The sequence below is a fragment of the Chelonia mydas genome, chromosome 11 (genome assembly GCF_015237465.2).
Source record: "Chelonia mydas isolate rCheMyd1 chromosome 11, rCheMyd1.pri.v2, whole genome shotgun sequence".
In the NCBI taxonomy this organism is placed as follows: domain Eukaryota; kingdom Metazoa; phylum Chordata; order Testudines; family Cheloniidae; genus Chelonia; species Chelonia mydas.
In genome coordinates, this window is record NC_051251.2 from 51,323,059 (window position 1) to 51,349,892 (window position 26,834).

At 38.9% G+C, this 26,834-nt stretch overlaps 2 protein-coding genes across 12 annotated transcripts in view; one reads left to right on the plus strand and one right to left on the minus strand.

The window, feature by feature from the left end:
- Positions 1 to 1,057: 1,057 nt before the first annotated feature.
- Positions 1,058 to 26,834, plus strand: part of ANKAR (ankyrin and armadillo repeat containing) — a 51,576-nt gene continuing 25,799 nt past the window's right edge. For 4 of the 9 annotated variants that reach the window (XM_043525600.1, XM_043525602.1, XM_043525604.1 and 1 more), the window contains exons 1-17: positions 2,487 to 2,586; positions 4,531 to 5,167; positions 7,270 to 7,707; positions 8,173 to 8,336; positions 9,686 to 9,801; positions 10,740 to 10,920; positions 11,697 to 11,916; positions 13,265 to 13,306; positions 15,557 to 15,601; positions 16,149 to 16,356; positions 17,286 to 17,494; positions 20,599 to 20,703; positions 21,353 to 21,597; positions 21,843 to 22,011; positions 24,676 to 24,917; positions 25,112 to 25,265; positions 25,360 to 25,521. In XM_043525600.1, coding sequence (XP_043381535.1) covers positions 4,570 to 5,167; positions 7,270 to 7,707; positions 8,173 to 8,336; positions 9,686 to 9,801; positions 10,740 to 10,920; positions 11,697 to 11,916; positions 13,265 to 13,306; positions 15,557 to 15,601; positions 16,149 to 16,356; positions 17,286 to 17,494; positions 20,599 to 20,703; positions 21,353 to 21,597; positions 21,843 to 22,011; positions 24,676 to 24,917; positions 25,112 to 25,265; positions 25,360 to 25,521 — 3,298 coding nt within the window. In that variant the 5' untranslated portion in view covers positions 2,487 to 2,586; positions 4,531 to 4,569. Of the gene's footprint in view, positions 2,587 to 3,537; positions 5,168 to 7,269; positions 7,708 to 8,172; positions 8,337 to 9,685; positions 9,802 to 10,739; positions 10,921 to 11,696; positions 11,917 to 13,264; positions 13,307 to 15,556; positions 15,602 to 16,148; positions 16,357 to 17,285; positions 17,495 to 20,598; positions 20,704 to 21,352; positions 21,598 to 21,842; positions 22,012 to 24,675; positions 24,918 to 25,111; positions 25,266 to 25,359; positions 25,522 to 26,834 lie in introns of those variants that run through there. The other 5 variants (XM_043525603.1, XM_043525601.1, XM_043525605.1 and 2 more) reach the window with 5 other exon arrangements.
- OSGEPL1 (O-sialoglycoprotein endopeptidase like 1) overlaps positions 17,319 to 26,834 on the minus strand; it is a 48,914-nt gene continuing 39,398 nt past the window's right edge. The window contains exons 11-12 of one of the 3 annotated variants that reach the window (XM_037912051.2): positions 19,021 to 19,102; positions 17,319 to 17,366 (exon numbers count right to left, since the gene is read on the minus strand). In XM_037912051.2, coding sequence (XP_037767979.1) covers positions 17,340 to 17,366; positions 19,021 to 19,102 — 109 coding nt within the window. In that variant the 3' untranslated portion in view covers positions 17,319 to 17,339. Of the gene's footprint in view, positions 17,367 to 19,020; positions 19,103 to 26,834 lie in introns of those variants that run through there. The other 2 variants (XM_037912053.2, XR_005227272.2) reach the window with 2 other exon arrangements.

Here is a 26,834-nt window from a genome sequence, read left to right on the forward strand (position 1 = left end):
AATGAAGAACTACTGTATTATTCAGTCTGGTCTACCAGAGCACGACTGCCGTGGGTGGAAGCAGAGGCAGGGGCTCCACAGAAGAACAACAGATTCAGGCTGTATTATTTTTTTTTTTTTAACTAATTTTCACAGGGCTCGAGGGAAGTACTTTTGAATCCACCCCACTTGACCACAGTATGAAGCTAGTATATAACATTAACTCAACAAAAAATGTCATCTCTCGGGGTTATCATGTGCATTTACTTACAGTGGAAGAAGGAAAACCTACTGTAGATCACATACATTCTACCCTTTTACCAATATTGCATTGTACATTTGAAATGTACTCTACATTTAACATTTTAATCGTGTTAGTATTATATATTTTAAAAATGAAACTCATTCTTATAAGAAATTCTTAGTTCAGGATTCTAAAAAGTCCATGTCAGAACAGTGATTGTTAGAGAAAACTCAAGATTTAATACAATAAGTAATATAATTCTCATCTAGTTTATAATATATAGAGATCTGGAAGATACTCATAAAATGAATGTCTATATCACTATTGTTTAGCAGTGGTGTGATGGTAAGAAAATAATATTAACAACGTATATAATACAAATCCTCATTGTTTCTTCCATTGTCACTTTTTTTTTTTTTTTCAGTGACGGCTATCCTGATTAGGATAGAATGTCAAGCAGAAATGAGAAAGTGACCATAGATACTTGTGGAAAGGGAAGACCTGAAATTCAAAAAGGGAAGAGAGGGGTGACAATTTTTAAACCATGTGTTAAATGTGTCTCTCTGTCCCCTGAACTGTACATAAATTAATGACAGGTTTCAGAGTAGCAGCCATGTTAGTCTGTATTCGCAAAAAGAAAAGGAGTACTTGTGGCACCGTCGAGACTTAACAAATTTATTTGAGCATAAGCTTTCATGGAAGTGAGCTATAGCTCACGAAAGCTTATGCTCAAATAAATTTGTTAGTCTCTAAGGTGCCACAAGTACTCCTTTTCTTTTTGTACATAAATTAAGACTGTGTGATAGAGTATATACCCCATCCTGGCTCTGAAAGATGCCAATTACCATCTGGCTGCACCTGAAGGGTGGACCAGGCCTAATTAAAGGTGCAGCCCAGCTGGGGAAGGATGACTATAAAGAAAGGAAACACAGTATGAGGAGGACTGTAGGGAAGGAACTGTGTATTTCCTCTCTGGGGAGTGGAAAGTGGGAGGCTTAAGGAAGACACCTAGGGGCAGATTTGATTTTGGGATTGGGAAGTCTGGGAAGAGGTGAGAGAGATCTAATAAATGGGCAGGATCAGGACTTCAAGGGAAAGAGTCTAGGGAAGTATTCAGTGGAGGAATAGAGCAAGGGAAATTTAGAGGCGTGAAAGGTTAAGATGGAAAAAGTTGGTTTAGGATTTTATTAGGGGATTAAGAGTCCTAGGAATCCCAGCCCTGAAAAAAGGCTGAATTTAGAGGTGGAGATGCCTGCTGACAGGCTATAGTAGGAAGAAGTCCAGGGAGGCAGCAGCAAGGAGTCTGAAGAATGCTGGTTATAGGATCCTTGGACGGGAGCCCCATATAATGGGAGGTCTTTCGTTCCCCTCCTAGCCGCTGGGGAAGGGTGTGAATGTGACTCCATGCTGCAGTGTAGGGGGTAAGATTTTAAAGCCCTGAGAAGAATTGAAGGTAGAAGATCAGAATAAGGACAGGGCCCGCTATTGGTGGTCTCTGTCAGCTTAGAATCAGTGGGATTAAACATGAGGAGGCCAGAGATCTGAGTCCTGAGAGGATGCTCGCAGTGCTGGAATAGCTGCGAGCCAAAAAGCAGTAGAGGAGGAGAGCCTGCTGGGCCACGCCTAGCTACCAGGGCGGGCTTGTGGGCAGGGCTGTGGGAGCGCTAAGTGTAGTGACTCCAGTTTACGTGTCCTGCTACCGGTCTTACAGTGTTAACAGGATCCCTGCATTCAGTGAGTCACGGAGCCACAGTTATTCCTGCTGCCACTTGTTTAATTTCATCAGAGATTAATTGGGGTGATGTGTGATCAGGAATAAATTATTCCTAACGTTTCTGTTAGTCACAAGGCCAACATCCCCCCTCTGAGGGAGGCTGGCGGAGGCAGTTCGTAGGGTACGGATACAATCAGAAGCGGGCAGAAGGTGGTGCCCTGATTTAGGAGATTGCACTGGCAGCTTCCCTGGTGTTTGTGATGTCCCCGCCCCACTGCACGAAATGCACAAGCCTGCACTAGCCGCAGCCCCCGCTGTAATACGAAGCCCTGCGCTCGGCCTGGCGCGCAGCCCCGGCTCTCGCGCGCTCTCCCTCGCCGGAACACGCGAGCTGCGCTTCGGCCGCGGGCGCGGCCAGCCCGTCGTGCACGGCGCCCCCTGCGGGGGTTGCCAAGGCGAAGCGGCGGCGGCGTCCCGGGTTGCTAACGACCCCGCCAGGCCAGGCGCCGCGCGCTTCTCCCGGTTGGGCCGCGGGACCTCCTCCTTTCACACGCCCCCGCCGCGACCGGCCAGCGCGGAGCCCCACCTCCCGGGCGGCCCCCTATGGAAGGAGGGACTTGGCGGCTTCTCGCACCTCGCCGCTAGGCAGGTGAGCCGGAGAGCGCGGGCGGGAGACGGCTGTGGGACCCCGGGAGCGCCGCTCTGTGCTGGGGACGGTGCTGTCTGTGTCCCTGGAGGCAGGGGTTGCCAACAGATACCTCATTAAGGCACCCAGATGCCTCCAAATTGGTTGCTTTTTTACCCAGTGCCTCACTGGCCTGTGGAACTCATTGCCACACGATGATGGCGACCAAGAGTTTAACAGGATTCCAACAACAGTTCAGTGTTTGTGTGGATACCAGTGGCTGTAGTTAACAGTAGTGAACAGTACGAATAAACATTTTAGAAGGTGTATAAATCTCCAAGCTTCCACACATTAGCCAATTTCTAACTGTTGAGGGTTAGAAGGAAATTTCCCTGGGAGCAGATTATCGCGTGATGTTTGCTTCAAAGTTTCTTGCACCTTCCTCTGAAGGAGGTGGTACTGGTCACAGCTGGAGACAGTATATTGGATTAGTGGTCTGATCCAGTGTGGCAATTCCTATGCTTTATGTTTTCTTTAATCTTTCTGTTACTGTATTTATTTTTAAAGGTTACTTGCAACGATAGTAAATTCAAAATCATAAATTGAAATGTAATTTTTTTCCCCAAGAGCAGATTTTCTTTAGGAGTCATGCCCTCCCCCCTGATTTTTAGAAGACTATTAAAGATAGTTTTGTCACTCCAAGGCCCTGCTAGAATTACACTGCTGTACCTATTGGGATCTAAGGTTTCAGAGTAACAGCCGTGTTAGTCTGTATTCGCAAAAAGAAAAGGAGTACTTGTGGCACCTTAGAGACTAACAAATGTATTTGAACATAAGCTTTCGTGAGCTACAGCTCACGATGAAGTGGGCTGTAGTTCACAAAAGCTTATGCTCAAATAAATTTGTTAGTCTCTAAGGTGCCACAAGTACTCCTTTTCTAATTTTGATCTAAATAATCTCTTATTTTTTTCAGTAGGTGGTTCTATAGCTTCTGCACTTCCAAAATTAACATTTCACCACTTGCTAGGTTTTCTGGGTGTAAGATTTCTCTTTTTGGATGCTCAAGTGACTGTCTGTCTGTGATTCTGGGTTCTGTGTAAGACAGGATTTATGTCCTGAATATGCAGGGAGTTATGATTACATAAACAGCTTGAGTGAGCAATACCCTACAGGAAGAAGGATTAGCATGTAGAAAGTGAGAGTTCAAAGGACAATGTGGGAATGAGTGGTTTCTTGTAGTATTCAAGCCCTGAGTAGGAAGAAGAGGAGAAATGATACATTTCTTTTACCTCATGCAAACCTGGTGGTCCTGTTTATGAGATGCATAATAATGTACACCTTGGGTACTAAATGGTGTTTAGTGTTTGCTCTGTATTAGAAAACACCGTGTGACGATTTGAGAATTTATTTGTAGGTGTCCCGTGCATTACAAGTAAAGACATAGTCCCTGCCCTATAGGGTAATCTGAAAGAAAGAAATTTAAAATGTTGACATTTAAATTATCATTACTAGACTTCAGCTTCAACAACCATTTCAGAGTGATGGGGCAGTCACACTCGCTCACAGCTATTGTTTCAGGCTTTCTATAAATAGCAATACATTGATTTGTACTTTTTCACAATTGAAGGTTGTTTTTCCAGCCATAAGGGTCATAGTGTTTTTTTAAAATGACATCTTAGATTCTAAAGCACAAAATGCCTGGCTCCATGAATACGTTTTTGTTTTTTTTTAAGTTCACTTGGTTATTGCAAGCTGGCCCAATCCAGTCCTTGGATATCCTAGGCATAATGAAGTTCTTGGTTCAAGGAAAATAACATTTTCAAAGATGCGTTGCCTTGAAATAGCTTGGAACACCTCACGTATGCTGTAGTATATTTTAATCTTGTTATTAAAGAAACTCATTTTTCTTACAAATATTAATACCTAATTACATAACTATTATACTTGTTTGTCTTATCTTTCTTTAAGTATTTAATTTTAAACACTGCAGAAAGGAACTATTGAAGAATGCTGAGGTCTGGCAAAAAAACATTACCTAGAAATGAACAAGCAGATGAGACAACCTACTTAGCAAATTTAGCAGTACAGAGAAATGCCAGTGCCTTCTTTGACAAATTTGACCGAAGTGAGTTACAGGAATTACTTACCACTACCTCATGTAGCTGGCTGGCTTCTAAAGATGACCTATGCCAGCCATTAGAACTTCCCAGTGGACTTATGGGTCAGCTAAAAAACATAAGTTTCCCGACTGCAATTTTGCTAGCACCAGTGATGCCAGATGTACCTTTGGACTGTAAAGAAGTTCATCAGATTGTGAGAGAATTGGCTGTAGGAATTTACTGTTTAAACCAAATTCCTTCCATCAGCTTAGATTCCAATTATGATCACAGCACTTCTTGTCAGCTTCCTCCAGCTTACATTGACACCAGAATTGGACAAATTTTGATAAGTGTTGACTACATGTTAAAAGCACTGTGGCATGGTGTGTATATGCCCAAAGAGAAACGTGTCAGGTTCTCTGAATTGTGGCGCTCTGGTATGGTTATTGATATGGATGGGAATCCTCAAACAGAAAAAAATATTTTTTCAGAGTTTTGTTCAGCCGGTGAGTAAAAAACAAGTTATTTCCTGCTGGTCTTTTCAGCCGTTATAACCCATTTAAAGAAAAATAATCTTACAAGTGATAAGTACTTAGCATATTCCTAAGAGCTAGGTGTCATTATCTGAAAAAACAGGAGATTGCTGGACAATATGAAAAGTCATCAAGTTGTAAATGAAAAGAGAAACACTTCAAAGATCATTTTTTCAAAATGATGTTGAGGCACCTATATTAAGAGGCCAGACTTTCAAAAGTGGTCAACACTCTGCAGTTTCCTTTCAGGAAAGTTAGAGCTGCAGGGTGCTGAACCCTTCTGAAAATGTGCCCCTAAATACTTGGAAAAAAGTTTGTATGTATTTTTTTTACAAAGGGGTTTTTTAGATCATAAACTTTGGCTTTATTATTAAGATTTAATATTAGCTACTCTTTTAATATATAACAAATAAGGCTTGGCTAAAATAAAAAAAAAATCTTCTAAACAAAAGACAAAAAGCACCTGAGAGAAATCTTGTGGCTCTCACAAATATATCTCAAGAACAGCTGATGGTAGAGATTGGTAATGAAATATAGAACCAGGTAATTGGTTAAAATCCAGCTCAGTTTTGTATTGATTTAATGCGGCTCTCAACCTTTCCAGACTACTGTACCCCTTTCCAGGGTCTGTTCTGTCTTGCATACCCCCAAGTTTCACCTCCCTTAAAAACTACAGTACATGCTTACAAAATCAGACATAAAAATACAAGTGTCGCAGTGCACTATTACTGAAAAATTGCTTGCATTATCATTTTTACCAAATAATTATAAAATAAATCAAATGGAATATAAATATCATACTTACATTTCAGTTTATAGAATATAGAGCAGTATAAACAAGTCATTGTCTGTATGAAATTTTAGTTTGTACTGACTTTGCTAGTGCTTTTAATGTAGCCTGTTGTAAAACTAGGCAAATATCTAGATGACTTGGTGTACCCCCTAGAACAGTGGTTCTCAAAGCCAGTCCACTGCTTGTTCAGGGAAAGCCCCTGGTGGGCCGGATCGGTTTGTTTACCTGCTGCGTCTGCAGGTTCGGCCAATCGCGGCTCCCACTGGCCGTGGTTCGCTGCTCCAGGCCAATAGGGGCTGCGGGAAGGGCAGCCAGCACATCCCTTGGCCCGCACTGCTTTCCACAGCCCCCATTGGCCTGGAGCGGCGAATTGCAGCCAGTGGGAGCCGCGATCGCTGAACCTGCGGATGCGGCAGGTAAACAAACTGGTCCGGCCCGCCAGGGGCTTTCCCTGAACAAGTGGTGGACTGGCTTTGAGAACCACTGTCCTAGAAGACCTCTGCCTACGCCTGGGGGTCCACGTACCCCTGGCTGAGAACCACTGATTTAATGTCATTACTCTTTGGTGGCTTATGAGAAATTAGTTGGTGTCCTTAATCAAGTTCCTAGTGACAGGTATACATATTACAAAACCATGCCCAATGTTGGCAGTAATCACGTGATCCAAGTCCTATTAAAATCAATGGGAGACTTTCCAGTGACTTAAATGGGAATCAGATCTGGTCATAACTGGCAGTCTCAGCAGAGAGGAACTCTCTCTCCCCTACTGGTAGTCCCATCAGAACAAGAACAAGGCCACTGCCAAGGGAGTGGGAGTGGGGGTAGGGGGAGGAGTGTGCGGCAGCTACAGCTCTGTTGTGTAGCTAAGTAGCGGGCTTCATTTTTCCAGGGCCGTCTATTTGGCATTTTCATGAGCACTAAATTACTCAAGAAAAAGATAATCTGAAAGATGGTGCTAGCAGGATGCCCAGTGTATCCACTAGAACACAGAGGGAAAGGAACAGCTCTTACTGGGAAATTCCCTAATTCTCCTCACCCCCATCCCCCATAGTTAAACTGTGGTCGGATTTGATACGGTTTTGTATAACAGCAAGGTGATGTTTACTATGTTAATATAAAGATAAGTACATATTATTCTGCAGTATAAAAAATAAAAATATACTTGTCAGAATTAAACAGTTGTATTAAAATATTTTTGACAGGCACTAGTGTTTTAAAATATATTTTACTTACATCCAGTAGTTATATGGTTTTTTATTAGATTTGTGTGTGTGTGATGCAGGTCTAGTTGATCTTTCCAATGAACCAGATTTTGAGGGAATCTATGATGAAAACATGAATGAAGATCCAACTTATGACCCTAACAGTGCACAAGAAAAAAGTCTCTTTATGCAGTATGCAGACAATATACTACTTAAGTTGACATTTGGTACTATACAAGTTCAGCAGCATGAAAATGTGTGTAAATTTGATGCAGCATATGGGCTTTCTAATTTGATAAGATTGACGGAGGATCACCTTGATACAGTAACATACCAAAGGTTGCAGCAGAGGCTAATTCTTCAGCAAAAACTCGTGAACAAGCACTTAGAGAAAAAAACAGAAATCCGCAAGGATATTGAATATTTAAAAATAATGAGCTTTCTGATTCCATTTTTACTTGGCTTAAAAAGAAAGATGAAAATTCCAAATGTAAATCAACTTCTTCAACCATATTCAGGTAAGCAGCTTATAAAAGACAGGGAATAATTTTAAGTTTTTATTTTCAAATTGTATATTGTTCATATAATATTCAATTACAGTACTTTGAAAATTATTTGACCAGGTATTCTGAAAAGTTTAATAAAATTTTAATTATATAAGGAAGTGAATGTCTTTTAAGTGTGGAGAAACTAGTATTTTGTACATTCTAAGAGTAGCAATGGCAAATAACTTGGATGCTCATTGTGTACAGGAAGCCAAATTCATCCCTGATATAACTCTGTTGACGTCTGTGAAGCTACAGTGCAATTGAATTTGGACGGGAATATTTATTCTAAAATAGTATTACACAATCATTTCTCAGTGAAACACACTAATATGTAACTGCTTAGCACCTTAGATTTTTAGACAGCATTAAGAAATTAATTATATTTTAGTACTTTAACCTTCTGTAATGCTCTAAAAAAATGTTCTCTTTTTGTAGATGATAAAGTTAAGACTGAACGAGAATTGCCTCCATTTGTACTTGGGCCAGATTTTAAATGCCAACATTTTCATTACATAAAGAATGAGTATTTTCATGTCCATGGAGGAATTGAATTTGATGTTGGTACACCTTCTGTTGAGGATGTTTCAGAAAAGATTAAGGTTTTGATTCAGTATCTTCTCTATGATTTATGTGTGTGTACTTGCAGCTAACATAGTATAAGGTAATAGTCTACTTTTGTTAAAAATACCAGTGAGAGCTAAGGAAATCATGTGTTCATGAAAAAGGTGTTATCCTGCAGATTGGTAAGAGAAAATATAATAGAGCCAGGCTAAAGTAACAGTGCAATACTTCCTTATAGTAAATCTTCAGTGTCATCAGTTTACTAGTTTGTACCACAACTGTTATGTATATTAACTTCAGCTGACTATACAGAGTGCACAGTGCAAGAATTTTCAGGAAGTTAGGTTTGCATATAAGGGGGGAGAATAACACAGTATTTCTCCAACTCCCCCTCCTCCCCCCAAAATATATACATATTCACACATTTCTCTTTCACCAGTTCCTTTAGTGTGGCTCTGGCTCCAGTTCTCAGTCTTCAGCGTACTCCCATCTGCATCTTCAGTTTGTCAGGAGTTGGGAGCTTTCTGATTTGCAAATGGGCTGAGTCAGTGCATTATCCCCCAGAATTATATCCTATAGAAAGGACAGGGCTTCTGTCCGATAGCCTCAGTTATCACTGTAATGTGAAATCTTAGCTCCATTGAAGTCAATAGGTGTTTTTGTTATTGACTTCTTTGGAGCCAGTATTTCACCATTAGTCTCTACTGGACTTTCAGCTGTGAGATCAAACATCTACTGATTTTGGATAATGGAATTCAGTTTGTTCTGAATCAACCAATTGCTCCAGAGCCCCACCAAGGTCCCCATGCCATTTTCAGCTTGAATGTTCTTCACAGACATGATTAATACTATAGTTCAGGGGTCTAACAGGACAGAAGTGAACACACACAGAACAATGTTTGCTGTTTCTACCTGCTGTGATTGGTATCCTTGGTTATAGAGGCAGTATTGCCCTAAAGGATGCATAGAATGCAAGGGACAGTTTTCTCCCTGTGCAACACAATGCATGGTATTGTATCATGGCCACCCTGAGGGGGAAAATGGCCGTTAAAAGGGCCAGCAAAATCCGTTCATTTCACAAGGATCAAACTTCCTGTCTATATTAAAGAGTGTGTGTGCTAGGCACAGCCATTGCATCCACATCCAATATCAAGGCCATTCCCTCAGTGAGACTTCACATTGGATGTGGATTTAACTGTCAACAGTCTCTGAAAGCAGTCTCTGTGAGTAGATGCACAGTGATCAGAATGGATTTCAGCTTGTATGTTTGACATAACAGACAAAATTTAAGTGACCCAATGGCTCTGGTCAGTTTTTAGCCATTCAGACAACCACTTTATAAATGTAAACATTACAGTTGGTTAATATAACGATTATTTTGTTCTAGGCCGCCTTTGATGACATACAGAATTGTGCATCAAACCATGTAGCCCAGTTGTTAGACCCGGATATACCATACAGAGAACATTACTCCATACCAACTATGGAATTTGATGGAAAGAGGTAAGGAACATGCTGCATACTGTATATTTAAACTATGTAAAAATAGCCAAAGTGATAATCTGGTTTATTGCTGTTTTCAAAACAATTATTGATTACTTGAACCTGCTGAATATAAATGAAAGAAATCACAGTTGTCAAGAACATCCAAGTCTGAGTAGTGTTTGAGAAAATGTGATCTGATCAAAATTTAATTTTAGTAGTCTAAATAATGTTCTGTTTAATATATTAAAGTAATAAAGCTAATTGAGTTACTTGATTAAATTTATGTGTAAACACAATTTTAAAAATCTCATACTCAAGCTTGCAAACGTTGGTTAAGGTTTTCTTTAAATTATGAAATATTCTTAAATTCTGTAGAAATATAATATAAAATTAGTATTCTGTCTCAGAAATATTGTTCCAAGATCATATCAAAAGAAGCATGTTTTAAATCCCAGCAATTGAACAAATTCACACAACTGTATTATAAAAATTAATGTAAAAGTGCGCAGTCTGAGGCAAATGTTTAGTTTTTAAAATAGTTGTTACATTTTTGTAATATTAGTGTTCTGTAGGAGAGAATTTTTTAATGTAAATATTCAATAGTTTCAACTAAGATGTGTTAAACTTGAAATAAGTGTTCTCAGCTATAACAACTACTGAAAAATTCTTAAACTGTTGATTATTCAGACATGTATAGTATAATGATTTTTTGTTTATGTATTTTATTAGTCTTCTGTCAATGACAGTACACTGAAAATATTTTTGTATGTAAAGACACAGAGCCGGGTCTTCATTTGGTGTAAAGTGGTGTAGCTCCAATGACGTTAAAGGTACTCTGACAACTTATACCAGCTGAGGATTTGGCTGTGTATTTTTAATTTTATATATAAAAGCACAAAGTACACAAAAGAGCTAAAATGTTTCTCTTTAATTTTTTTTTTTTTTTTTTGTGACAGCTACTATGTGATCTCCATTGAATTGGAAACTTTTTATCAGCAGCTATATAAGACCCCATGGTGGGGAGCCATAAATGAAATAATAAGCACTCTCAAGCCTAAAAGGCTTCCATTAACTGATATCCAGTCACTGGAGCAATTCAAGAAAAGATTTGGTTATAAGAAAGCTATTAAATGCAAGGTATCCTACTTACTGTATAATTGTTTTTCGGAAAGTGCATTTATACTTTGGAAACTGACTCTAAAAATTGCTTTATGTTGAATGTCTCTCGATGATTCCAGAATAAGTTTGCACGGTTTACAAGTAAAAACAATGATTTTTTAATAACTGCCAGTGCTACAGATTTCACCTGGAATCTAACAGTGAAGCTGTATTCTCTAGGGCTCATGCACATCATCAGTGATGATTCTGCAGGCAAAATTGTGGCTTCAGTAACATCTTTGTAAACCCACTATTCTCACATTCTGTTCTCATTTATACATGAACAACCCCATTCCCTTTAATTGAATTAAACAAGTATAACAAAGGGCAAAAATTTGACTATGCACTTGTAACTCGATGGATTGCTTTATGCATTATCAACAGAACAGAATAGAAATCGGCTTACTCTCCTATCATACATCTCTGATGCTGCAGTGTAAACAGGAGTAAAATGTTGTTGTTTAGTCTCAAGTAAGTAGATGTGATTCTGACTATATGGGGGGCAGATCCGTTGAGTAGTATGCTGCCATTTTTAAATAGTTATTTTCAGGGTCCAGATCTTCATCTGATGTAAATTGACACACATTTATTGAAGTCAAGGGAGTTAAGTGGATTTACATCTGCTAAAGATCTGGCCCTCAGTATAGATCCACAATTTAAGAATTGGAGGTTGCCTCTTCCCAGTGTCTCCTTTTCCAGTAAATGTTTTATTTCTCTTTGACATACTGTCTGTTATTCTATTTACATGGATTTAGAGTTTACCTTATGGTATGAAGTCTGCTGCTGAGAGAGGACTATCTGCTATCTTCCATACTTTTTGTCGTAAAACATCTACTTCCAGTCTCAGTGTTGTAGATGAATATGGTTATGCTCTTCTCCATCATGCTTCCATACACAACCGTGTGCCAATTATCTGTCAGCTGATTAAATCTCATTTGAATATCAATCAGAGGCGCAATGTTCACTTTAACCAGGGTAAGATATGATGTATATATATGTCGGGAAGCTATGATTGTGGGGCTGCATGTTTCCTGTCACTTCCATCAGCAGAAGGGAGCTCTCTGATAGGGGGAGTCATGGAAGGAGGGAATACCAGAACAGTGGAATGTTTCTTCTTTCTAAATCCCATAAAAGCCTCTCTGCAGGAATTTCACATAGATCCAGATCTGTGAAGTGAGAGGCAGGAGGCTGGGGAGGACATTCATTCTATATCTCATTCTCTCCTTTTCAAAAACCCTGGAGTAGAGCAGTGCAAATTACTGCAGGTTGAATTCCCATTAACTTTCTGGTCTGTGAAATCTACACCTTCTTTGGGCATTTCTGGACACTGGCAGTTGGGGGAACCCATGTGGCTGCACTGTTTCTTTTGTTAGGTACTGCGAAGAGCCAGGGATGCCATGTAGCAGTATAGAGGAAAGTATCTTTCATGTGCGTGGCCATTGTATCTAGCAGATCTCCAAGATCCAAGGGATTGTAGATACACAGATTTTTAAGACTACTATGATCATCTTGTCTGATTTCTTGCATAATACATTTCACCTAGTACAGGGGTTCTCAAACTGGGGGTCAGGACCCCTCAGGGGGTTGTGAGGTTATTACATGGGGGGTCGCGAGCTCCACCCTAAACCCTGCTTTGCATCCAGCATTTATAATGGTGTTAAGTATATAAAAAAGTGTTTTTAATTTTAAAGGGGGGGTAGCACTCAGAGGCTTCCTATGTGAAAGGGGTCACCATTTCAAAAGTTGGAGAACTACTGACCTAGTAATTCCTACAGCGAAGGACATTATTTTTTCCTACTACATCAGTGAACACTATCAAGCTCATGAACTGAGGTTGAATCAGAGGACTTTTAAGAAAGATATGCAATATAGATTTAAAGACTCTAAGTGATGATGAATTTATCACTGAACCCCTGACCTCTTCTGTGGTGGGGAGGAAAGGGGAAACAAATTCCTCTGCGCTGGAAAAACATGTTGGGGAGTGTGGGCAACAGTAAAGTTTCCCTCCCTAGAAATATCAGAAATCTTTTCTGTGACCACTCTTTGTTTTCTTTCTGCAACGTACAGTATAGGACAAAATGTGCTTTACAACTAATTTTATAAATGTATCAATCTCTCTTTGTGAATTTCAGCCTGTGCTTTTACAGTCATCACCATCCAGCTTTTCAGTTTATTTAAATTACTGCTATAAGGTAGCCCTCTAAGATTCATGACATGTATACAAATATCATTAGAAATGTATAGAATTAGAGTATATCCAATATACGATACTATACAAACATGTAGACTGTAGCTAACAAGCATAAATACATTTTTGTTTTAGGAAGACGTTCACAGAAGAGTGAGACTAAGGGGGACAGAGCTGGTAATTAGTACATTAAATATTATGAGATCTTTTAGTATATTTTGTTGTTATAAATATACAATGTAAGCAAAAAAGAGTTCATCTCAAGAAAGGGAAGATTTGACATTTTTATGAAAATTAGGATGTAGAGTCTACTGGCCAAGTCTTGTCTCTACTCAGCTTTTACTGAAGCAAAACTCCCACTGAAGCCATGAACTTTGACTAAGTACATTAGGATTTTGATGTAAAAGAAGGGGAAGCTGAGTGGAGGATGAGCACATGTAGCATGGGAACTTGGAAGACTTGTTCAGAGTTCTACTTAAAAGTGTCTGTAATTTCTTCATCAGTAGTAAACTAAGTTCCAGCCACTGGGAAGGCAGTCCCAGTATGTGATGTCTCATGATTACTGTCACTGGGATTTCATGAAAACATTAGAGGAAAGCTATAGAAGCTGCACTGGAAAATTCTACATTTCACTTGTCAGCAGCTCCTATCTTCCTCACCTTCAGTCTAGGATATAGGTTTCATATTTTAGAATTCTTTGACTTGTCATCTGCTGTGTTTAGGAATATATGGAAGATAGTTAATTCTTCTCTAGAGCTTGGTGTTTCAGTTCTAAATGAATAATTGCTTTGCTTTGAAATCCAAAGCCAATGCATTCAATGTGATCTTTACTGAGGTAGTGAAGCCTTCTTTTAAACTATCCAGTTGCCTGACTGCTCTTTAAATTTTTCAGAGAAATTTCTTGATATAAGTGATCTCAGCCAGTTCAATGAGTTTTGCAAGTTAAGAGGCTGAACAGCCCTTTATGTTCCCTTTCTTTAAGAAAAAGGAGAAGGAGTGCAGACACTTATCCTGCCAAGACTGGAGATCCATTAATTAAATAATGGATAAGTTCTGTTTTTATAGGTCTTATTTTTGGAAACTAAAAAGGAGTACTTGTGGCACCTTAGAGACTAACCAATTTATTTGAGCATAAGCTTTCGTGAGCTACAGCTCACTTCATCGGATGCATATTGTGGAAAATACAGAAGATGTTTTTATACACACAAACCATGAAAAAATGGGTGTTTATCACTACAAAAGGTTTTCTCTCCCCCCACCCCACTCTCCTGCTGGTAATAGCTTATGTAAAGTGTAAAAAGAAAAGGAGTACTTGTGGCACCTTAGAGACTAACCAGTTTATTTGAGCATGAGCTTTCGTGAGCTACAGCTCACTTCATCGGATGCATAGCATATCGTGGAAACTGCAGAAGACATTATATACACACAGAGACCATGAAACAAAACTTCCTCCCACCTCACTCCCGTGGGGGAGTGAGGTGGGAGGAAGTTTTGTTTCATGGTCTCTGTGTGTATATAATGTCTTCTGCAGTTTCCACGATATGCTATGCATCCGATGAAGTGAGCTGTAGCTCACGAAAGCTCATGCTCAAATAAACTGGTTAGTCTCTAAGGTGCCACAAGTACTCCTTTTCTTTTTACGAATACAGACTAACACGGCTGTTACTCTGAAACCTGTCATTATGTAAAGTGATCACTCTCCTTACAATGTGTATGATAATCAAGGTGGGCCATTTCCAGCACAAATCCAGGTTTTCTCCCCCCATACAAACCCACTCTCCTGTTGGTAATAGCTTATCTAAAGTGATCACTCTCTTTTCCTTTCGGAAACTGACTACTTCCTGACTGCTGTTCATGTTATTTATTCCTTGATACATTCCCAATTCAAAGATAATATACGTGGTTTGAACTCCAGTTAAGTACATCTTTTAATCCTTTTTATTTGACAAAGGAACTGATAATTAGGAGCATTAAGGGACTATGCCTTCTCTGCTGTGGTGGAACATATCCCCTAGTGTGTGGAACTGTAGTTGCCGCATAATTCAGAAATCTCAATTCTAAACCCCACTTCCTTACTGAGGAGTCTCCAGGTGTGGGAAATTCTCCAGTGGACAAACAGTCTATGTAGTTGTCTCTACCACCTCGCTAAAGCCTCCGCTTTCATGAACTGTGCTATAGACTTTGCCTTTGGTGGAACACAGATAAGCATCAGTTTTAGAAAAAGGTATACTATGACCCCAATCCTTCATTAGGCTCCACACAGCCACAGAATCCCTATTAAACTTACCTAGGCTTCTATAGGGATCTGGTTGTATAGCACAGACTGGAGACTATGAGTCTGTGATACTACCTGTAACAGTCGTGTGTCTGCCATGCTTTCAGAGTAGTGCCAATGTATCTGATTATGTTTAATACGTTGATTTTCAGGAAAATCACATTTGCAAGAAAAGGAGACCTCTGGGGAAAGAATTGGTGAGTGGTAAAGAAATCCAGATATTACCTTTATTATCTTTACCTATGCAGCATGTGGAAGCTTGAAAGATTACAGCTAAGGAGCAGAGAAATGGAATATTTTTATTAAAACTAAGGAGTTCATACTTTAAGAAAATGTGTTTCCACACTGCTTAAGTCTGTCCAAGGCTTTGGAAGCATAGGAGCATCAAGATTTTTCTATGACTTGCGTGGGATGGAAGGCAGGATGTTTGTTTGTTTGTTTTCAAAAGTATAAAAGACTATATTATTACCACTGAAGTTATAACTTCAGACATCTTTAGTTTTAAATCTGTTGATGCATTCAGATGTTTTCCTTTTATCTCAAAAGCTTCAATATGATATTAAATCAAGACATTGTAGAGATGAATAACTTATTCCGTGATTAGAATGGCATGAAAACAGTGTTGATAAAACTGGCAAATAGTTACGTGGAGATTTTACATCCTATTTTGCAGGCACAGTTTAGGTGCATCACTTTGAAAATTATGTCCATTATACCAGCTTTTTTTATATATATATCCATTAGCTTTAGGTCCTACTGCTTTACACCTGGCAGCTCAGTGTGGATCCATTGAAGCACTTACTTGTCTTCTGGCCTGTAAGGCAGATTATAAATTAGCTGATGATCGAGGATGGATGGCTATACATTTTGCTGCATTCTATGACAACATTTCCTGTATCACGGTTCTCTATAGGAAAGACCCAGATCTGCTAGAGGCTGAAACAACAGCTGAGTAAGTCACTAGAGTTTTTATCACTGTGACGATTGGTGCTTTATCATTTATATAATACAATATGCTTGAAAGACCACAAATATGGCCCCCCTCCTAAAATTTCTGTCTTGCCATACAAATATAGCCCCGTATTGGAAAACGAATTAGCCCTTCCAGAATGAGGAGTAAAATAACAGTATTTATATGCTCATATAGATGTCCTTAATTGTATGGGAGCAACTCCTTTGGCTTTAATGGGAGTTATATGCATTGTGGCCCCATTGTCTTGAGGCTGTACAACTTCAGTGTTGTTATACTCATGATTGTGAATTTCTTTTGCTCATGATGCTCCTATGCTCTGGGTGTGTGAAGGAATGTTATAAGCCATAGAAATGCAAGGCCTAATTTTGCCATCCAATAGGATTGTGCAGCTTCCACTCAGGTCAACAGAAGTTACATTTCTGTATGAGGTCACAATTGGGCCCTCAGAGTCCTGAGACGTATTTAGGCTATAGCATAAAATCATTGTTTTGTGGGGAAAAAGAAGAGGAGACCTGCTGAAATCTTGAAGATGCACTCTCAACATCATTCAGTCATGATACTGCACAGATATCTATCATTGAGAAATATGAAAAGAAGGACCTAATGCAATCTCAGTGGCAATCAGTGAAAAAACTACCACTGACTTAGTAGAATTTGGTATGACCTCAAGGGAGCCTCAGCTAAGTCAGAAATCAAATGAACAATTAAAAATCAAACAAGCAGAAACTGCAAATCGAAGACAGATGTGTCTGGACAGAGAGCTTGTGCATTCACATCCTCATGGATTCCATTTTTGAAAAATAATAGTTTATAATCAGTTGAAATAACTATGTGAAATAAACTTGTTCGCATACTTCATATTTTATTACATATTAATTTATACCACAATATGTTTCTGTGTTCCATAGATATCATTCTACTCCACTATTGCTTGCAGCCACCTCTGGAGCATTAGACACGCTTCAATATTTGTTTTCTCTTGGTGCCAGCTGGAAGAAAACTGACAGTGAAGGAAACAATATCATTCATTTAGCAGTCCTGTACTTTCACACAGAAATTCTCAAGCATCTAATACAGCTAGATAATCCAGATCTTCCAGTTTGGAATACTCTTGTAGGTAAGCACATATATTCTCTCTCAAATAAAATGTCTGTGTATGATTCATTTTAACCAGTGGTATTTTCCCCTAAAATGGTGAAAATATCTATAGTTAATGTACTTCCCAAACCAAGCTACAAATAATGAAAAATAGAATTTTGAATGTTTTGGGGCTACATTGTATCTCTAGCTTTCCCTGCGAAGTCCATTAATTTGAATGGAGTTGCAGATGCGTTACTGAAGGCAATCTGGTCCTTAATTGTTATATGATGTTATATGATGAAAATAATATAGTTTCTGTTTTTAGCATGCACTCTTCATGCATCAAAAAATAGCTTTCTTTTGATACTATTTCAGTTACCATTGCGATCACTGTAGCTTATTTTTTCAGACACCTGTTTCTCCTACTGTTTTCGGCCCTTATCCTTTTTTGGGGGGGCGGGGGAGGGATAGCTCAGTGGTTTGAGCACTGGCCAGCTAAACCCAGGGTTGTGAGTTCAGTCCTTGAGGGGGCCATTTAGGGGATCTGGGGCAAAAATTGGGGATTGGTCCTGCTTTGAGCAGGGGGTGGGACTAGATGACCTCCTGAGGTCCCTTCTAACCCTGATATTCTATGATTCTATGAAACACTTAAGCATATGTTTAATTTTATCCATTTGAGTAATCATATTGAGCTCAATGGGACAACTCAAGTGTTTTAAATTATTCACATATATAAGTGTTTGTAATATCAGGACCTTTGCATGTAATTCAGAAAGACATATCTCCAGCTTCTGCATTACTGAAACATACCCAGAAATTTATTATTTCAAATTGCAACTTTACAGCTTCCTTTTCAAAACCATTGGTGTATCCATATAAATACATCTGCACTTACTGTACATATAAATAACTAGGTACTTATGTATGCAGTTTTCCACTTGGGATGCAGAGAAGGAATTTTGCAGGTATACCTTTTACATCCATGTTTGAAAATGAATCCCCTTCTCTTTCCTGTTTTTGCATAAAAAAGTTCTTTGGCTATCACTGGGTTTTAAGCACACTTTATAGTCCTGATCTTCCAATGAGATGCACACAGTGAATTCTTATGTCCACATGGAGTCTCACTGTTTTCAGGAGGGCTCCACATTACCACAATGTTCTACCCATGCAAATTAATTGCAGGACTGGGGCCTATGTCAGCCCCTGACTCTCTTATCTTTTAAAACTGTAAATTCTGATCCATAAAAGAAATGGCTTTCTTCAGTTATAATGTAAAGGGAATTGCCCTTCACCTAGTAATGATCTCATGGGGCCAGATCCTCAGCTGCAGTTGAGGTACGCTGAGCACAGTTGAGGAATATGGAGAGCAAAGACCCTCTTTATACTCCCCTGATCCTGGAGCTGCTGAATACTGCCTTAATCTGTGTCAGATACCAATGGGGCCATTATGGCAAACAGGGATTCCTAGAAACAGGGAATCACAGGCCAGACCTCCAGTCCCTAACCACAGCCCCAACACTGGCAGGCGGTGATATAAAAGCTGCTTTGATGGTTGTACACTACCTGAGTATCCTTATATGTAGGGGAGACCAGAGTTACTTGATTTAGGTCCGCTTTGCTCTGGATGAGGGCAATTAACTCCAATCTGGAATATAATGAAGAAAGAGTTGAGTATCCATCAAGTTATCTCCTTATATAGTAATGGTTTCAGTTGCTGCTTCTGGCATCTGTGAATAAGGGTTGCACAAAAGACAAACAAGGCCTTACATGCTATTCAAAACTGTTTCCAGTTGGGGCATTTATTCAAATTGTGATTTCATTTAAATAATTTCCCTTTGTACTTATACATGTAATTAAATAGCTTTGCTTAGAACTAAGCAGGTCAACTTTACATCGTAATATGCAAAGAGAATAAATACTCTACAGCTGAAGTAATATTAAAGGAAGATTATATGGGACATTCAATTTAAACCCTGCAAATGGCAGTTCATGATTTTACTAGGTGAGGACACTAGGAAGAGGATTAAGATGGGAGGATATATTTTCTTACAGAAGAAGCAATGCAAGCAATGTAATAGAAACATAATGTTAAAATGAAGCACTTATCACATTATCCTACCTCTCCACAAGCCTTTCTTCATTTAATTTGTGCTAGAGAGAATTTAAACAGTTGCCCATACCCTCTAAAATATTTTTGAAATGAGAGATGTTCTTGGTAAATATTGTTAGATTTGGAGCCTGAAATAAATACCACCTAAAGGTCAGCAACAAACTGTTTCTTCAATTATTTATGTAGAGAGCGCATAAACTTAATCTGGCTGCTGCCATGGTATAATTTTTAAAGTAAACTGCTAAAGTGGACTACTTGCTATATGCAAAGACACACAGAAAACCAGTACGTAGCACACACATTAATGGTATGTTTGGATTCCCTGATCCTGTGGTTATTTTTGAGAATATAGACCACTGATCACCAAACTAAAAAGTAAATATGGATATATATAAAATTGCTGGGAAGAAGGCGGTTATTAGGACTTGGAAATCATCTTAAATGTTAAGTACAGGTTGGCTATTTGAAATTTAAGCCATAACTGAAAGTTTTATTTAAAGATAAATTCAGATTGTTTATATTGTTTCAAGTGCAATCAGAGTAACAACATTTGAGGGTTGCAGAGAATTCCCATTGACAATAATGGAAGTTTTGCATAGGAGGGCCTTGGTATGAGAGCACTCCTATCCAATAAGAGAATTTTTCCTTTATTGTGTATCTCATTGTAACAAGCTGGTATATGTGCACACACATACTCATTCCTATCGTAGTACTTAGCTGCCAGTCTCTGGAACAGCACTGTAAACTGGAGACGTTTTTTTAAAACTATGAGCTCCAACAAGGATTGTTTTTCCTGACCCACATGGAAACATATGTGGGGTAAAATACAGGCTCCAATGAAGTCAGTTAAATTTGATGGAGCCAGGATTTTTATCCCTGAATTGGCGTATCCTTACGATAAAAGCTACTAAAAAGGATGACTGAAAAAGTATGTTCTTTTTAAGGTCAAATAATCTTTAAAGTTCACATTCAATGACAGCTGTGTTTTTGTGAAATGAAAATGTTTTTAAAATGTTTTACATTCCCAACAGAGATGTTACAGTGTGAAGATGCTACAAGGCCAGAAATGGCAGTTAGATCCTTGGAAGTTCTCTGTTTAGCAAAAGATTTCTACTGGAAATGCATTTTGGATGCAGGTGATATAAATAGCATAGCAAGTGTACTTGATTTTATTTTAACATCTTAAAGCCATAAGTTTTTGTAAAATTAATTGTGCTGTCAAGTCATCACTCATTATCAACAATACTAGTGCATAAACAGAGTCTCCAAAGGTGCTACATTCAGCAAAACTGTGATAATTTCAGCTCAGTTCAAAACAGAAGGTTTAAAATATTTATTAAATGAAACCCTAACATGGGTCACAAGTGTAAGAAAGATACTTGACTTGAAGGATAGTTTCAACAACCTGAAGGAAAGCTTTAAAACAGGATTTCAAGAGTGAGGAGAAGTAGTAAGAACTGACATAAATATGGGTCTGGCTGGGGCCTCTAGAATAAAAATGCCTCTGTATTGGCTTAGTCCTTGTTCATTTGGCAAAAGTAGTATTTTTATTGTATGTCTGGATAGTTGGAATGGAGTTTCCATTAGATTATAATATTTGTAGGTGGATTCAATTTTAGGCCTTGGCATGTTAAGTGTCCCTGTCATTTGTTTTTATTTTTGAAATTACGAAAATATTTCATTTAATTCTCATAAACTCAATTTAAAATTAACAATAAGCAAATATGATATTGGATGGTTGTTACACTGACTATAATAATGGTTTTGTTTTCTTATTTATTGCAGGTGGTATCCCCGCTCTAATCAATCTGTTGAAAGGCCGGCAGATCAAGCTGGCATGTATAACATCAGGGGTGCTGAGTAACATTTCACCGAATTTCACCATTTCCAAAGCTTTAGTAGAAGCAGGAGGCATTTCAGTATTAATTGAATTGTTGGGTTCTGGTGAACCTGAACTGCAATCTCGCTGTGCTGTTATCCTATATGATATTGCCCAGTTCGACAATAATCAAAATGTCATTACTGAGCTGGTGAGCCTAATTCAGGAACTGTTAGTTATGTTCACGTTTTTTACTTTTTTTAAAAGGACTGAATTTTTTAAAAAATCCTTTGCTTTTCCAATATGAGGTAATTGTCATATTTGACTAAACCTATTTGACATCTTTTGTTCCATTCATTTATATGTATATACTGTGAGGCACATGGAATGTAATTGCAATGGCTCTTTCTTTGGGATTGTTCCATATTACGACCATATGCTTTTTTCCTTCTTTAGGGTGGAATCCCTCCTCTGGTAAATCTTTTGAAAATTAAAATACAGGATTTGTTAGTTAATGTAATAAATTGTATCCGGGTGTTATGCATTCAGAACAAACTCAATCAAAGCACAGTGGAGGAACATCAGGGTATTCCAGCACTTGTTGAGTTTCTAACTTCACAATCAGGTAAACTTTTAGTTTTACATGTTCATTTAATATTATTACTGTAGACATTTGAAAAAAAGGAAACTCTCCATATTAGTAATGGTTTGAGTATTATTATATACTCCTGGGCGAATTCTGCAACAAAAAATTCTGCACACAATATTTTCAAATTCTGCAAAATTCTGCATGTTTTATTTGTCAAAATAACATCATCTAATCACACCAGTTTCAGTTATTATTGGTCATTTATTTCAAAATACCTGTCAGCAAGTATGTCTGTAACAATACAGACAACAAAAAAGATTCAGGAAATGTTTTTTGACAAATAGATTACTTAGTAGGCATATTAATACAGAACTCTGAGTAATAATTCATTTAAACTACAATGCAGAACCGTATTTCCCGCACCTCTCAGAAGCAGTGCAAAGCCTTGTGGGAGTCAGGGGTAACAGGGGAGCTGAGGGAGAGGGAAGTAATTGCTGGGAAGGAGCCTGGATGTGAACTTGGAGGGTTGTTGGGTATGGGTGGGAAAAGTATGGAACAGATTTTTTGGGGATGGGTGGGGAGGGATTGTTGGGATTCCACCATGCAGACCCTGGCTTAACCCTAGCCTATCCCATTCAGTTAGGCACATCTGTCCTGGTCCCTATGTGTCCTTGCACCCCCTGTCCACATGTGTCTCTCCATCTCCACTCAGACACCCACTCCCCCCATCCCCATGTGGCCCTGCCACTCCCTTCTCCGTCACCATATGCCCCTGAGCCTCCACTCCCATTCAGCCCCTGCCCCACTCTGTCCTCCCCCACTAGCCCTTATCAGCCCCTATCTGACCCCACAGCAGCCCCATACTGTCCGTCTCCCCATAGCCCTTGTCTCCTGACCTGGCCCGAAAGGCCAGGCACTGTGAAGAAGGCAGGCTCTTTCTCTTCCCTGGCTGGCCCAGAGCTGCTGCTCTGTTCTATCGGCACAGCGCCCTCAGGTGGGCAAAAGGCAGAACTGTAGTAACTTTCTAGCCAAAGTTATTTTCTGCTGAGACTGCTTTGTTCTAGTGTCATAGTGCCCTCTGGTGGGCAAAAGGCGGAACTGCAGCAACTTTCTGGCAGAAGCTTTTTTCTGCTCCAAAAAATAAAAATATGCACAACTCATTAATTATGCAAGTGCGCAGTGGTGCAGAATTCCCCCAGGAGTAACTGTTTTTGCTTTATTGTGTAGTGCCTGATCCAAAGCCACTGGAGTCAGCTGAAAAAATCCGATTGACTTCAGTGGGCTTTGAATCAGGCCCTTGTTGCCCATGTTAATGTTTTGCTACTTAGACTATTTTTTCACAATATTTCTATGCAAGTTACTTTAAAATTGCCTTCAGACTGGTAAATTTGTTTACAAATCAGGCTTTAATACAGAATAATTTGCAGACCCTGAAATAAAAAGACATAGGAAGGTAGACTGGCAGGTAAAATTCTGTGTTCAATTCTACCCTGTGCAACTTAATTGATTTAAGAACATAAGAATGGCCATACTGGGTCAGACCAAAGGTCCATCCAGCCCAGTATCCTGTCTACCAATGCCAGGTGCCCCAGAAGGAGTGAACCTAACAGGTAATGATCTTGTGATCTCTCTCCTGCCATCCATCTCCACCCTCTGACAAACAGGGGCTAGGGACACCATTCCTTACCCATCCTGGCTAATAGCCATTAATGGACTTAACCGCCATGAATTTATCCAGTTCTCTTTTAAACCCTATTATAGTCCTAGCCTTCACAACTTCCTCAGGCAAGGAGTTCCACAGGTTGACTGTGCGCTGAGTGAAGAAGAACTTCCTTTTATTTGTTTTAAACCTGCTACCCATTAATTTCATTTGGTGGCCCCTAGTTCTTATATCGTGGGAACAAGTAAATAACTTTTCCTGATTCACTTTCTCCACACCACTCATGATTTTATATACCTCTATCATATCCCCCTTAGTCTTCTCTTTTCTAAGCTGAAAAGTCCTAGCCTCTTTAATTTTTCCTCATAAGGGACCCGTTCCAAACCCCTAATCATTTTAGTTGCCCTTTTCTGAACCTTTTCTAATGCCCGTATATCTTTTTTGAGATGAGGGGACCACATCTGTACGCAGATTTGAGTGGAGTTGCATTGGTGTAGAATTTTGCTCACTATTTTTTTCTTTTTCATACTTTGGTTTTCATTTATAACAACCCAAGGCATATGAGAACAATTCCTATATGTACAATTTAGACATGGGTGGTAATACAATATTAAGGCAACATTAAGGTTAATAATTTATCTGCAAAAAGCTTATAAGAAGTGTTCTCCCATGTTCTTGACCTGTAAAAATATTTTCTTCTTGCAAGGTTTCCATGAAATCAAGTAGTACTGCCTTGTGCAACCACCTAGTTTAGCCTACATTAAAGTTCGCAAGGTCACATTAGTGGTGTGGATGACATTTTTGGGGCATCTGACCATCTATAGCCTTACGATTTAAATTTGAAGAATATCCAGAAGTCAGAAATGACTGAATGTTTAGTCAGCATTTTAGCTATGCGTATCAGTACGCTACAAGTGTATTAGCCCTAACATCCCTCTGAAATACAGTTACTACTAGTCTGAAATAAAACCTTCTAAGGAAAAAAAAAAGAATTTTGTTGATTCTTATCACTGTTTGACTAATACTTTATGTATTTAAAGATGTACTACAGGCTGTATCTTCAGCAGCTCTTGCAGAACTTGCTCGGGGGAATGAGAAGATGCAGGATGCTATTGCAAATGCAGATGCAATTGGTCCTCTGGTTGAACTTCTCCGTGGAAGGAAAATCAGTGTGCAGGTGAAAGGTGCTATGGCTATAGAAGCACTATCGGATAACAACTCTTGTATACAGAAACAGTTTCTGGCAAAATCAGCAACAAAACATCTTTTAAAGCTCTTAAAGGCAAGAATTCATTTTGCATTTTTATTTTTCTCAAGTCTTAAATCAATCTGTTCATTAGAAAAAAGCGTAAAATAGGCTGAATTACTTGGAATAATTGGAAAACCCTTAATATCATGGAATAAATCATTTTTTAAATGTGTAAGGCTTAAAATTCTGCTAGTGAAGGAAAAACTTTGCTTTTTTCAAACTTTCAGGCATTTCACTTGACCGTTAAGGAACAAGGTGCTATAACTTTGTGGGCACTGGCAGGACAAACACTGAAGCAGCAAAAGTTAATGGCAGAACAGATTGGGTACAACTTTATTATTGATATGCTTTTGTCACCATCTGATAAAATGCAGTATGTTGGTAAGATTTTGTTTCCAATATTTTGCAAATTTATGCAAAACAAACACAGTTTATTGGAGATATTTAAACGTACATTTTTGCTTTGTTTTGGAAGGAGGTGAAGCAGTCATAGCTCTTAGCAAAGATAGCAAACTTCATCAAAATCAAATATGTGAAGGGAATGGAATTGGCCCTTTGGTTCGATTGTTGAGAAGCGCAAAGATAGCAGAGGGCACGCTCCTGAGTGTCATCAGAGCCCTGGGGACCATTTGTATTGGTTTGTAGAATTTCTTATGTTTTAAGGTGTTTTTTTAAAAAACAAACAAACAAATCTTAAGTGGTTTTGAATGGGAAAAATGCAAACCAGTTTGAAACAATATCAATGAAAGAAGAAAATATTTTATTTAGTATTAATATTAGTATATAATTGAAATATAACTTTTCAATATAAAGAAGAATAATTTGCCAAGAACAAAATTCTTACTTTATTCAGACATTAAACCTTTGTGTAAATTACATAATTTTGTCATGTTAACCACTGTTTGGAGCCCCTAGCATGCCTATGAAATGTCACAAACCAAATTGCTTTCAGTGATGGTAATTAAAATGCCACAGCTAAACACCATGTGGTCCTTCACCTTAGCAATTTCCACCACTGCAGTGCCAATGTAGACAAATAGTTTTGGTGTAGCAGCCCAACAGTGAAAATAATTTTCTCACTCCAATCCCCCAGTGCCACTACTTAGATGTACTTTCTGATCTACTGTCTGGGATAAAGGTTTCCAGTAGGCACTTTACTATAGAAATTTCCCTGCACAAACCATTGTTTTAATCTATGGTTATTTTGTCAGCATCAGCTACTTTTCTAGCGTTGTTATTATCCCATAATTGGTTTCTCTATCAGTATGTTTCAGAAGAAGCTTCTTATGAGCATGCTGCTGCCAGCTGTCTGGGTCCTGGGGATCATCAGGGGAGTTAGTTCAGCTGAATTCTGTGAGATTTAGAGTACCTTGGTCTATGACTGGGTGATGGAATGGCTTAACAAGTAGGCCATTGCTGAGTCTGGCAAACAGTGCCATGACAAGACTTGGAGTACATCTACATTGCAGTTTTTAAAATCCATGGCAGCGAGTCTCTGAGTCCACTTCTAAAGACTTGGGCTCGTGCTAAAATGCTAAAAACAGCAGAGTAGACATTGCGGCACTGAAACCTGCCCCCCAGCTCCAGCCTGAGCCCAAATGTCTACACTTTTGTTTGTAATGGTGTAGCATGAGCCCTGTGAGCCAGAATGTATAGACCTGGGCTCTGAGACTTGTTGCCATGGGTTTTAAAATACAGGCTGATCATTCACTAAAAAAGGCACTGATAACAGTCAGCCCAGTGAAAGGAAGAAAACGTGTGTGCTGCATTGTCTCGTGAATTTCATATAGAAAGGTTCTAGTACATGGAGCTGGTTACTCCTTGTTGAATATGTACATGAACTTTACAGCGTGAAATATTTTAGCTGCTGGTCTTGTTCTCTGGCTATCCATGAGTTCCTGTTTTTGTAATTCTTGTCATATCCTGGCTGGCTGGTTTTTTATTACCCTT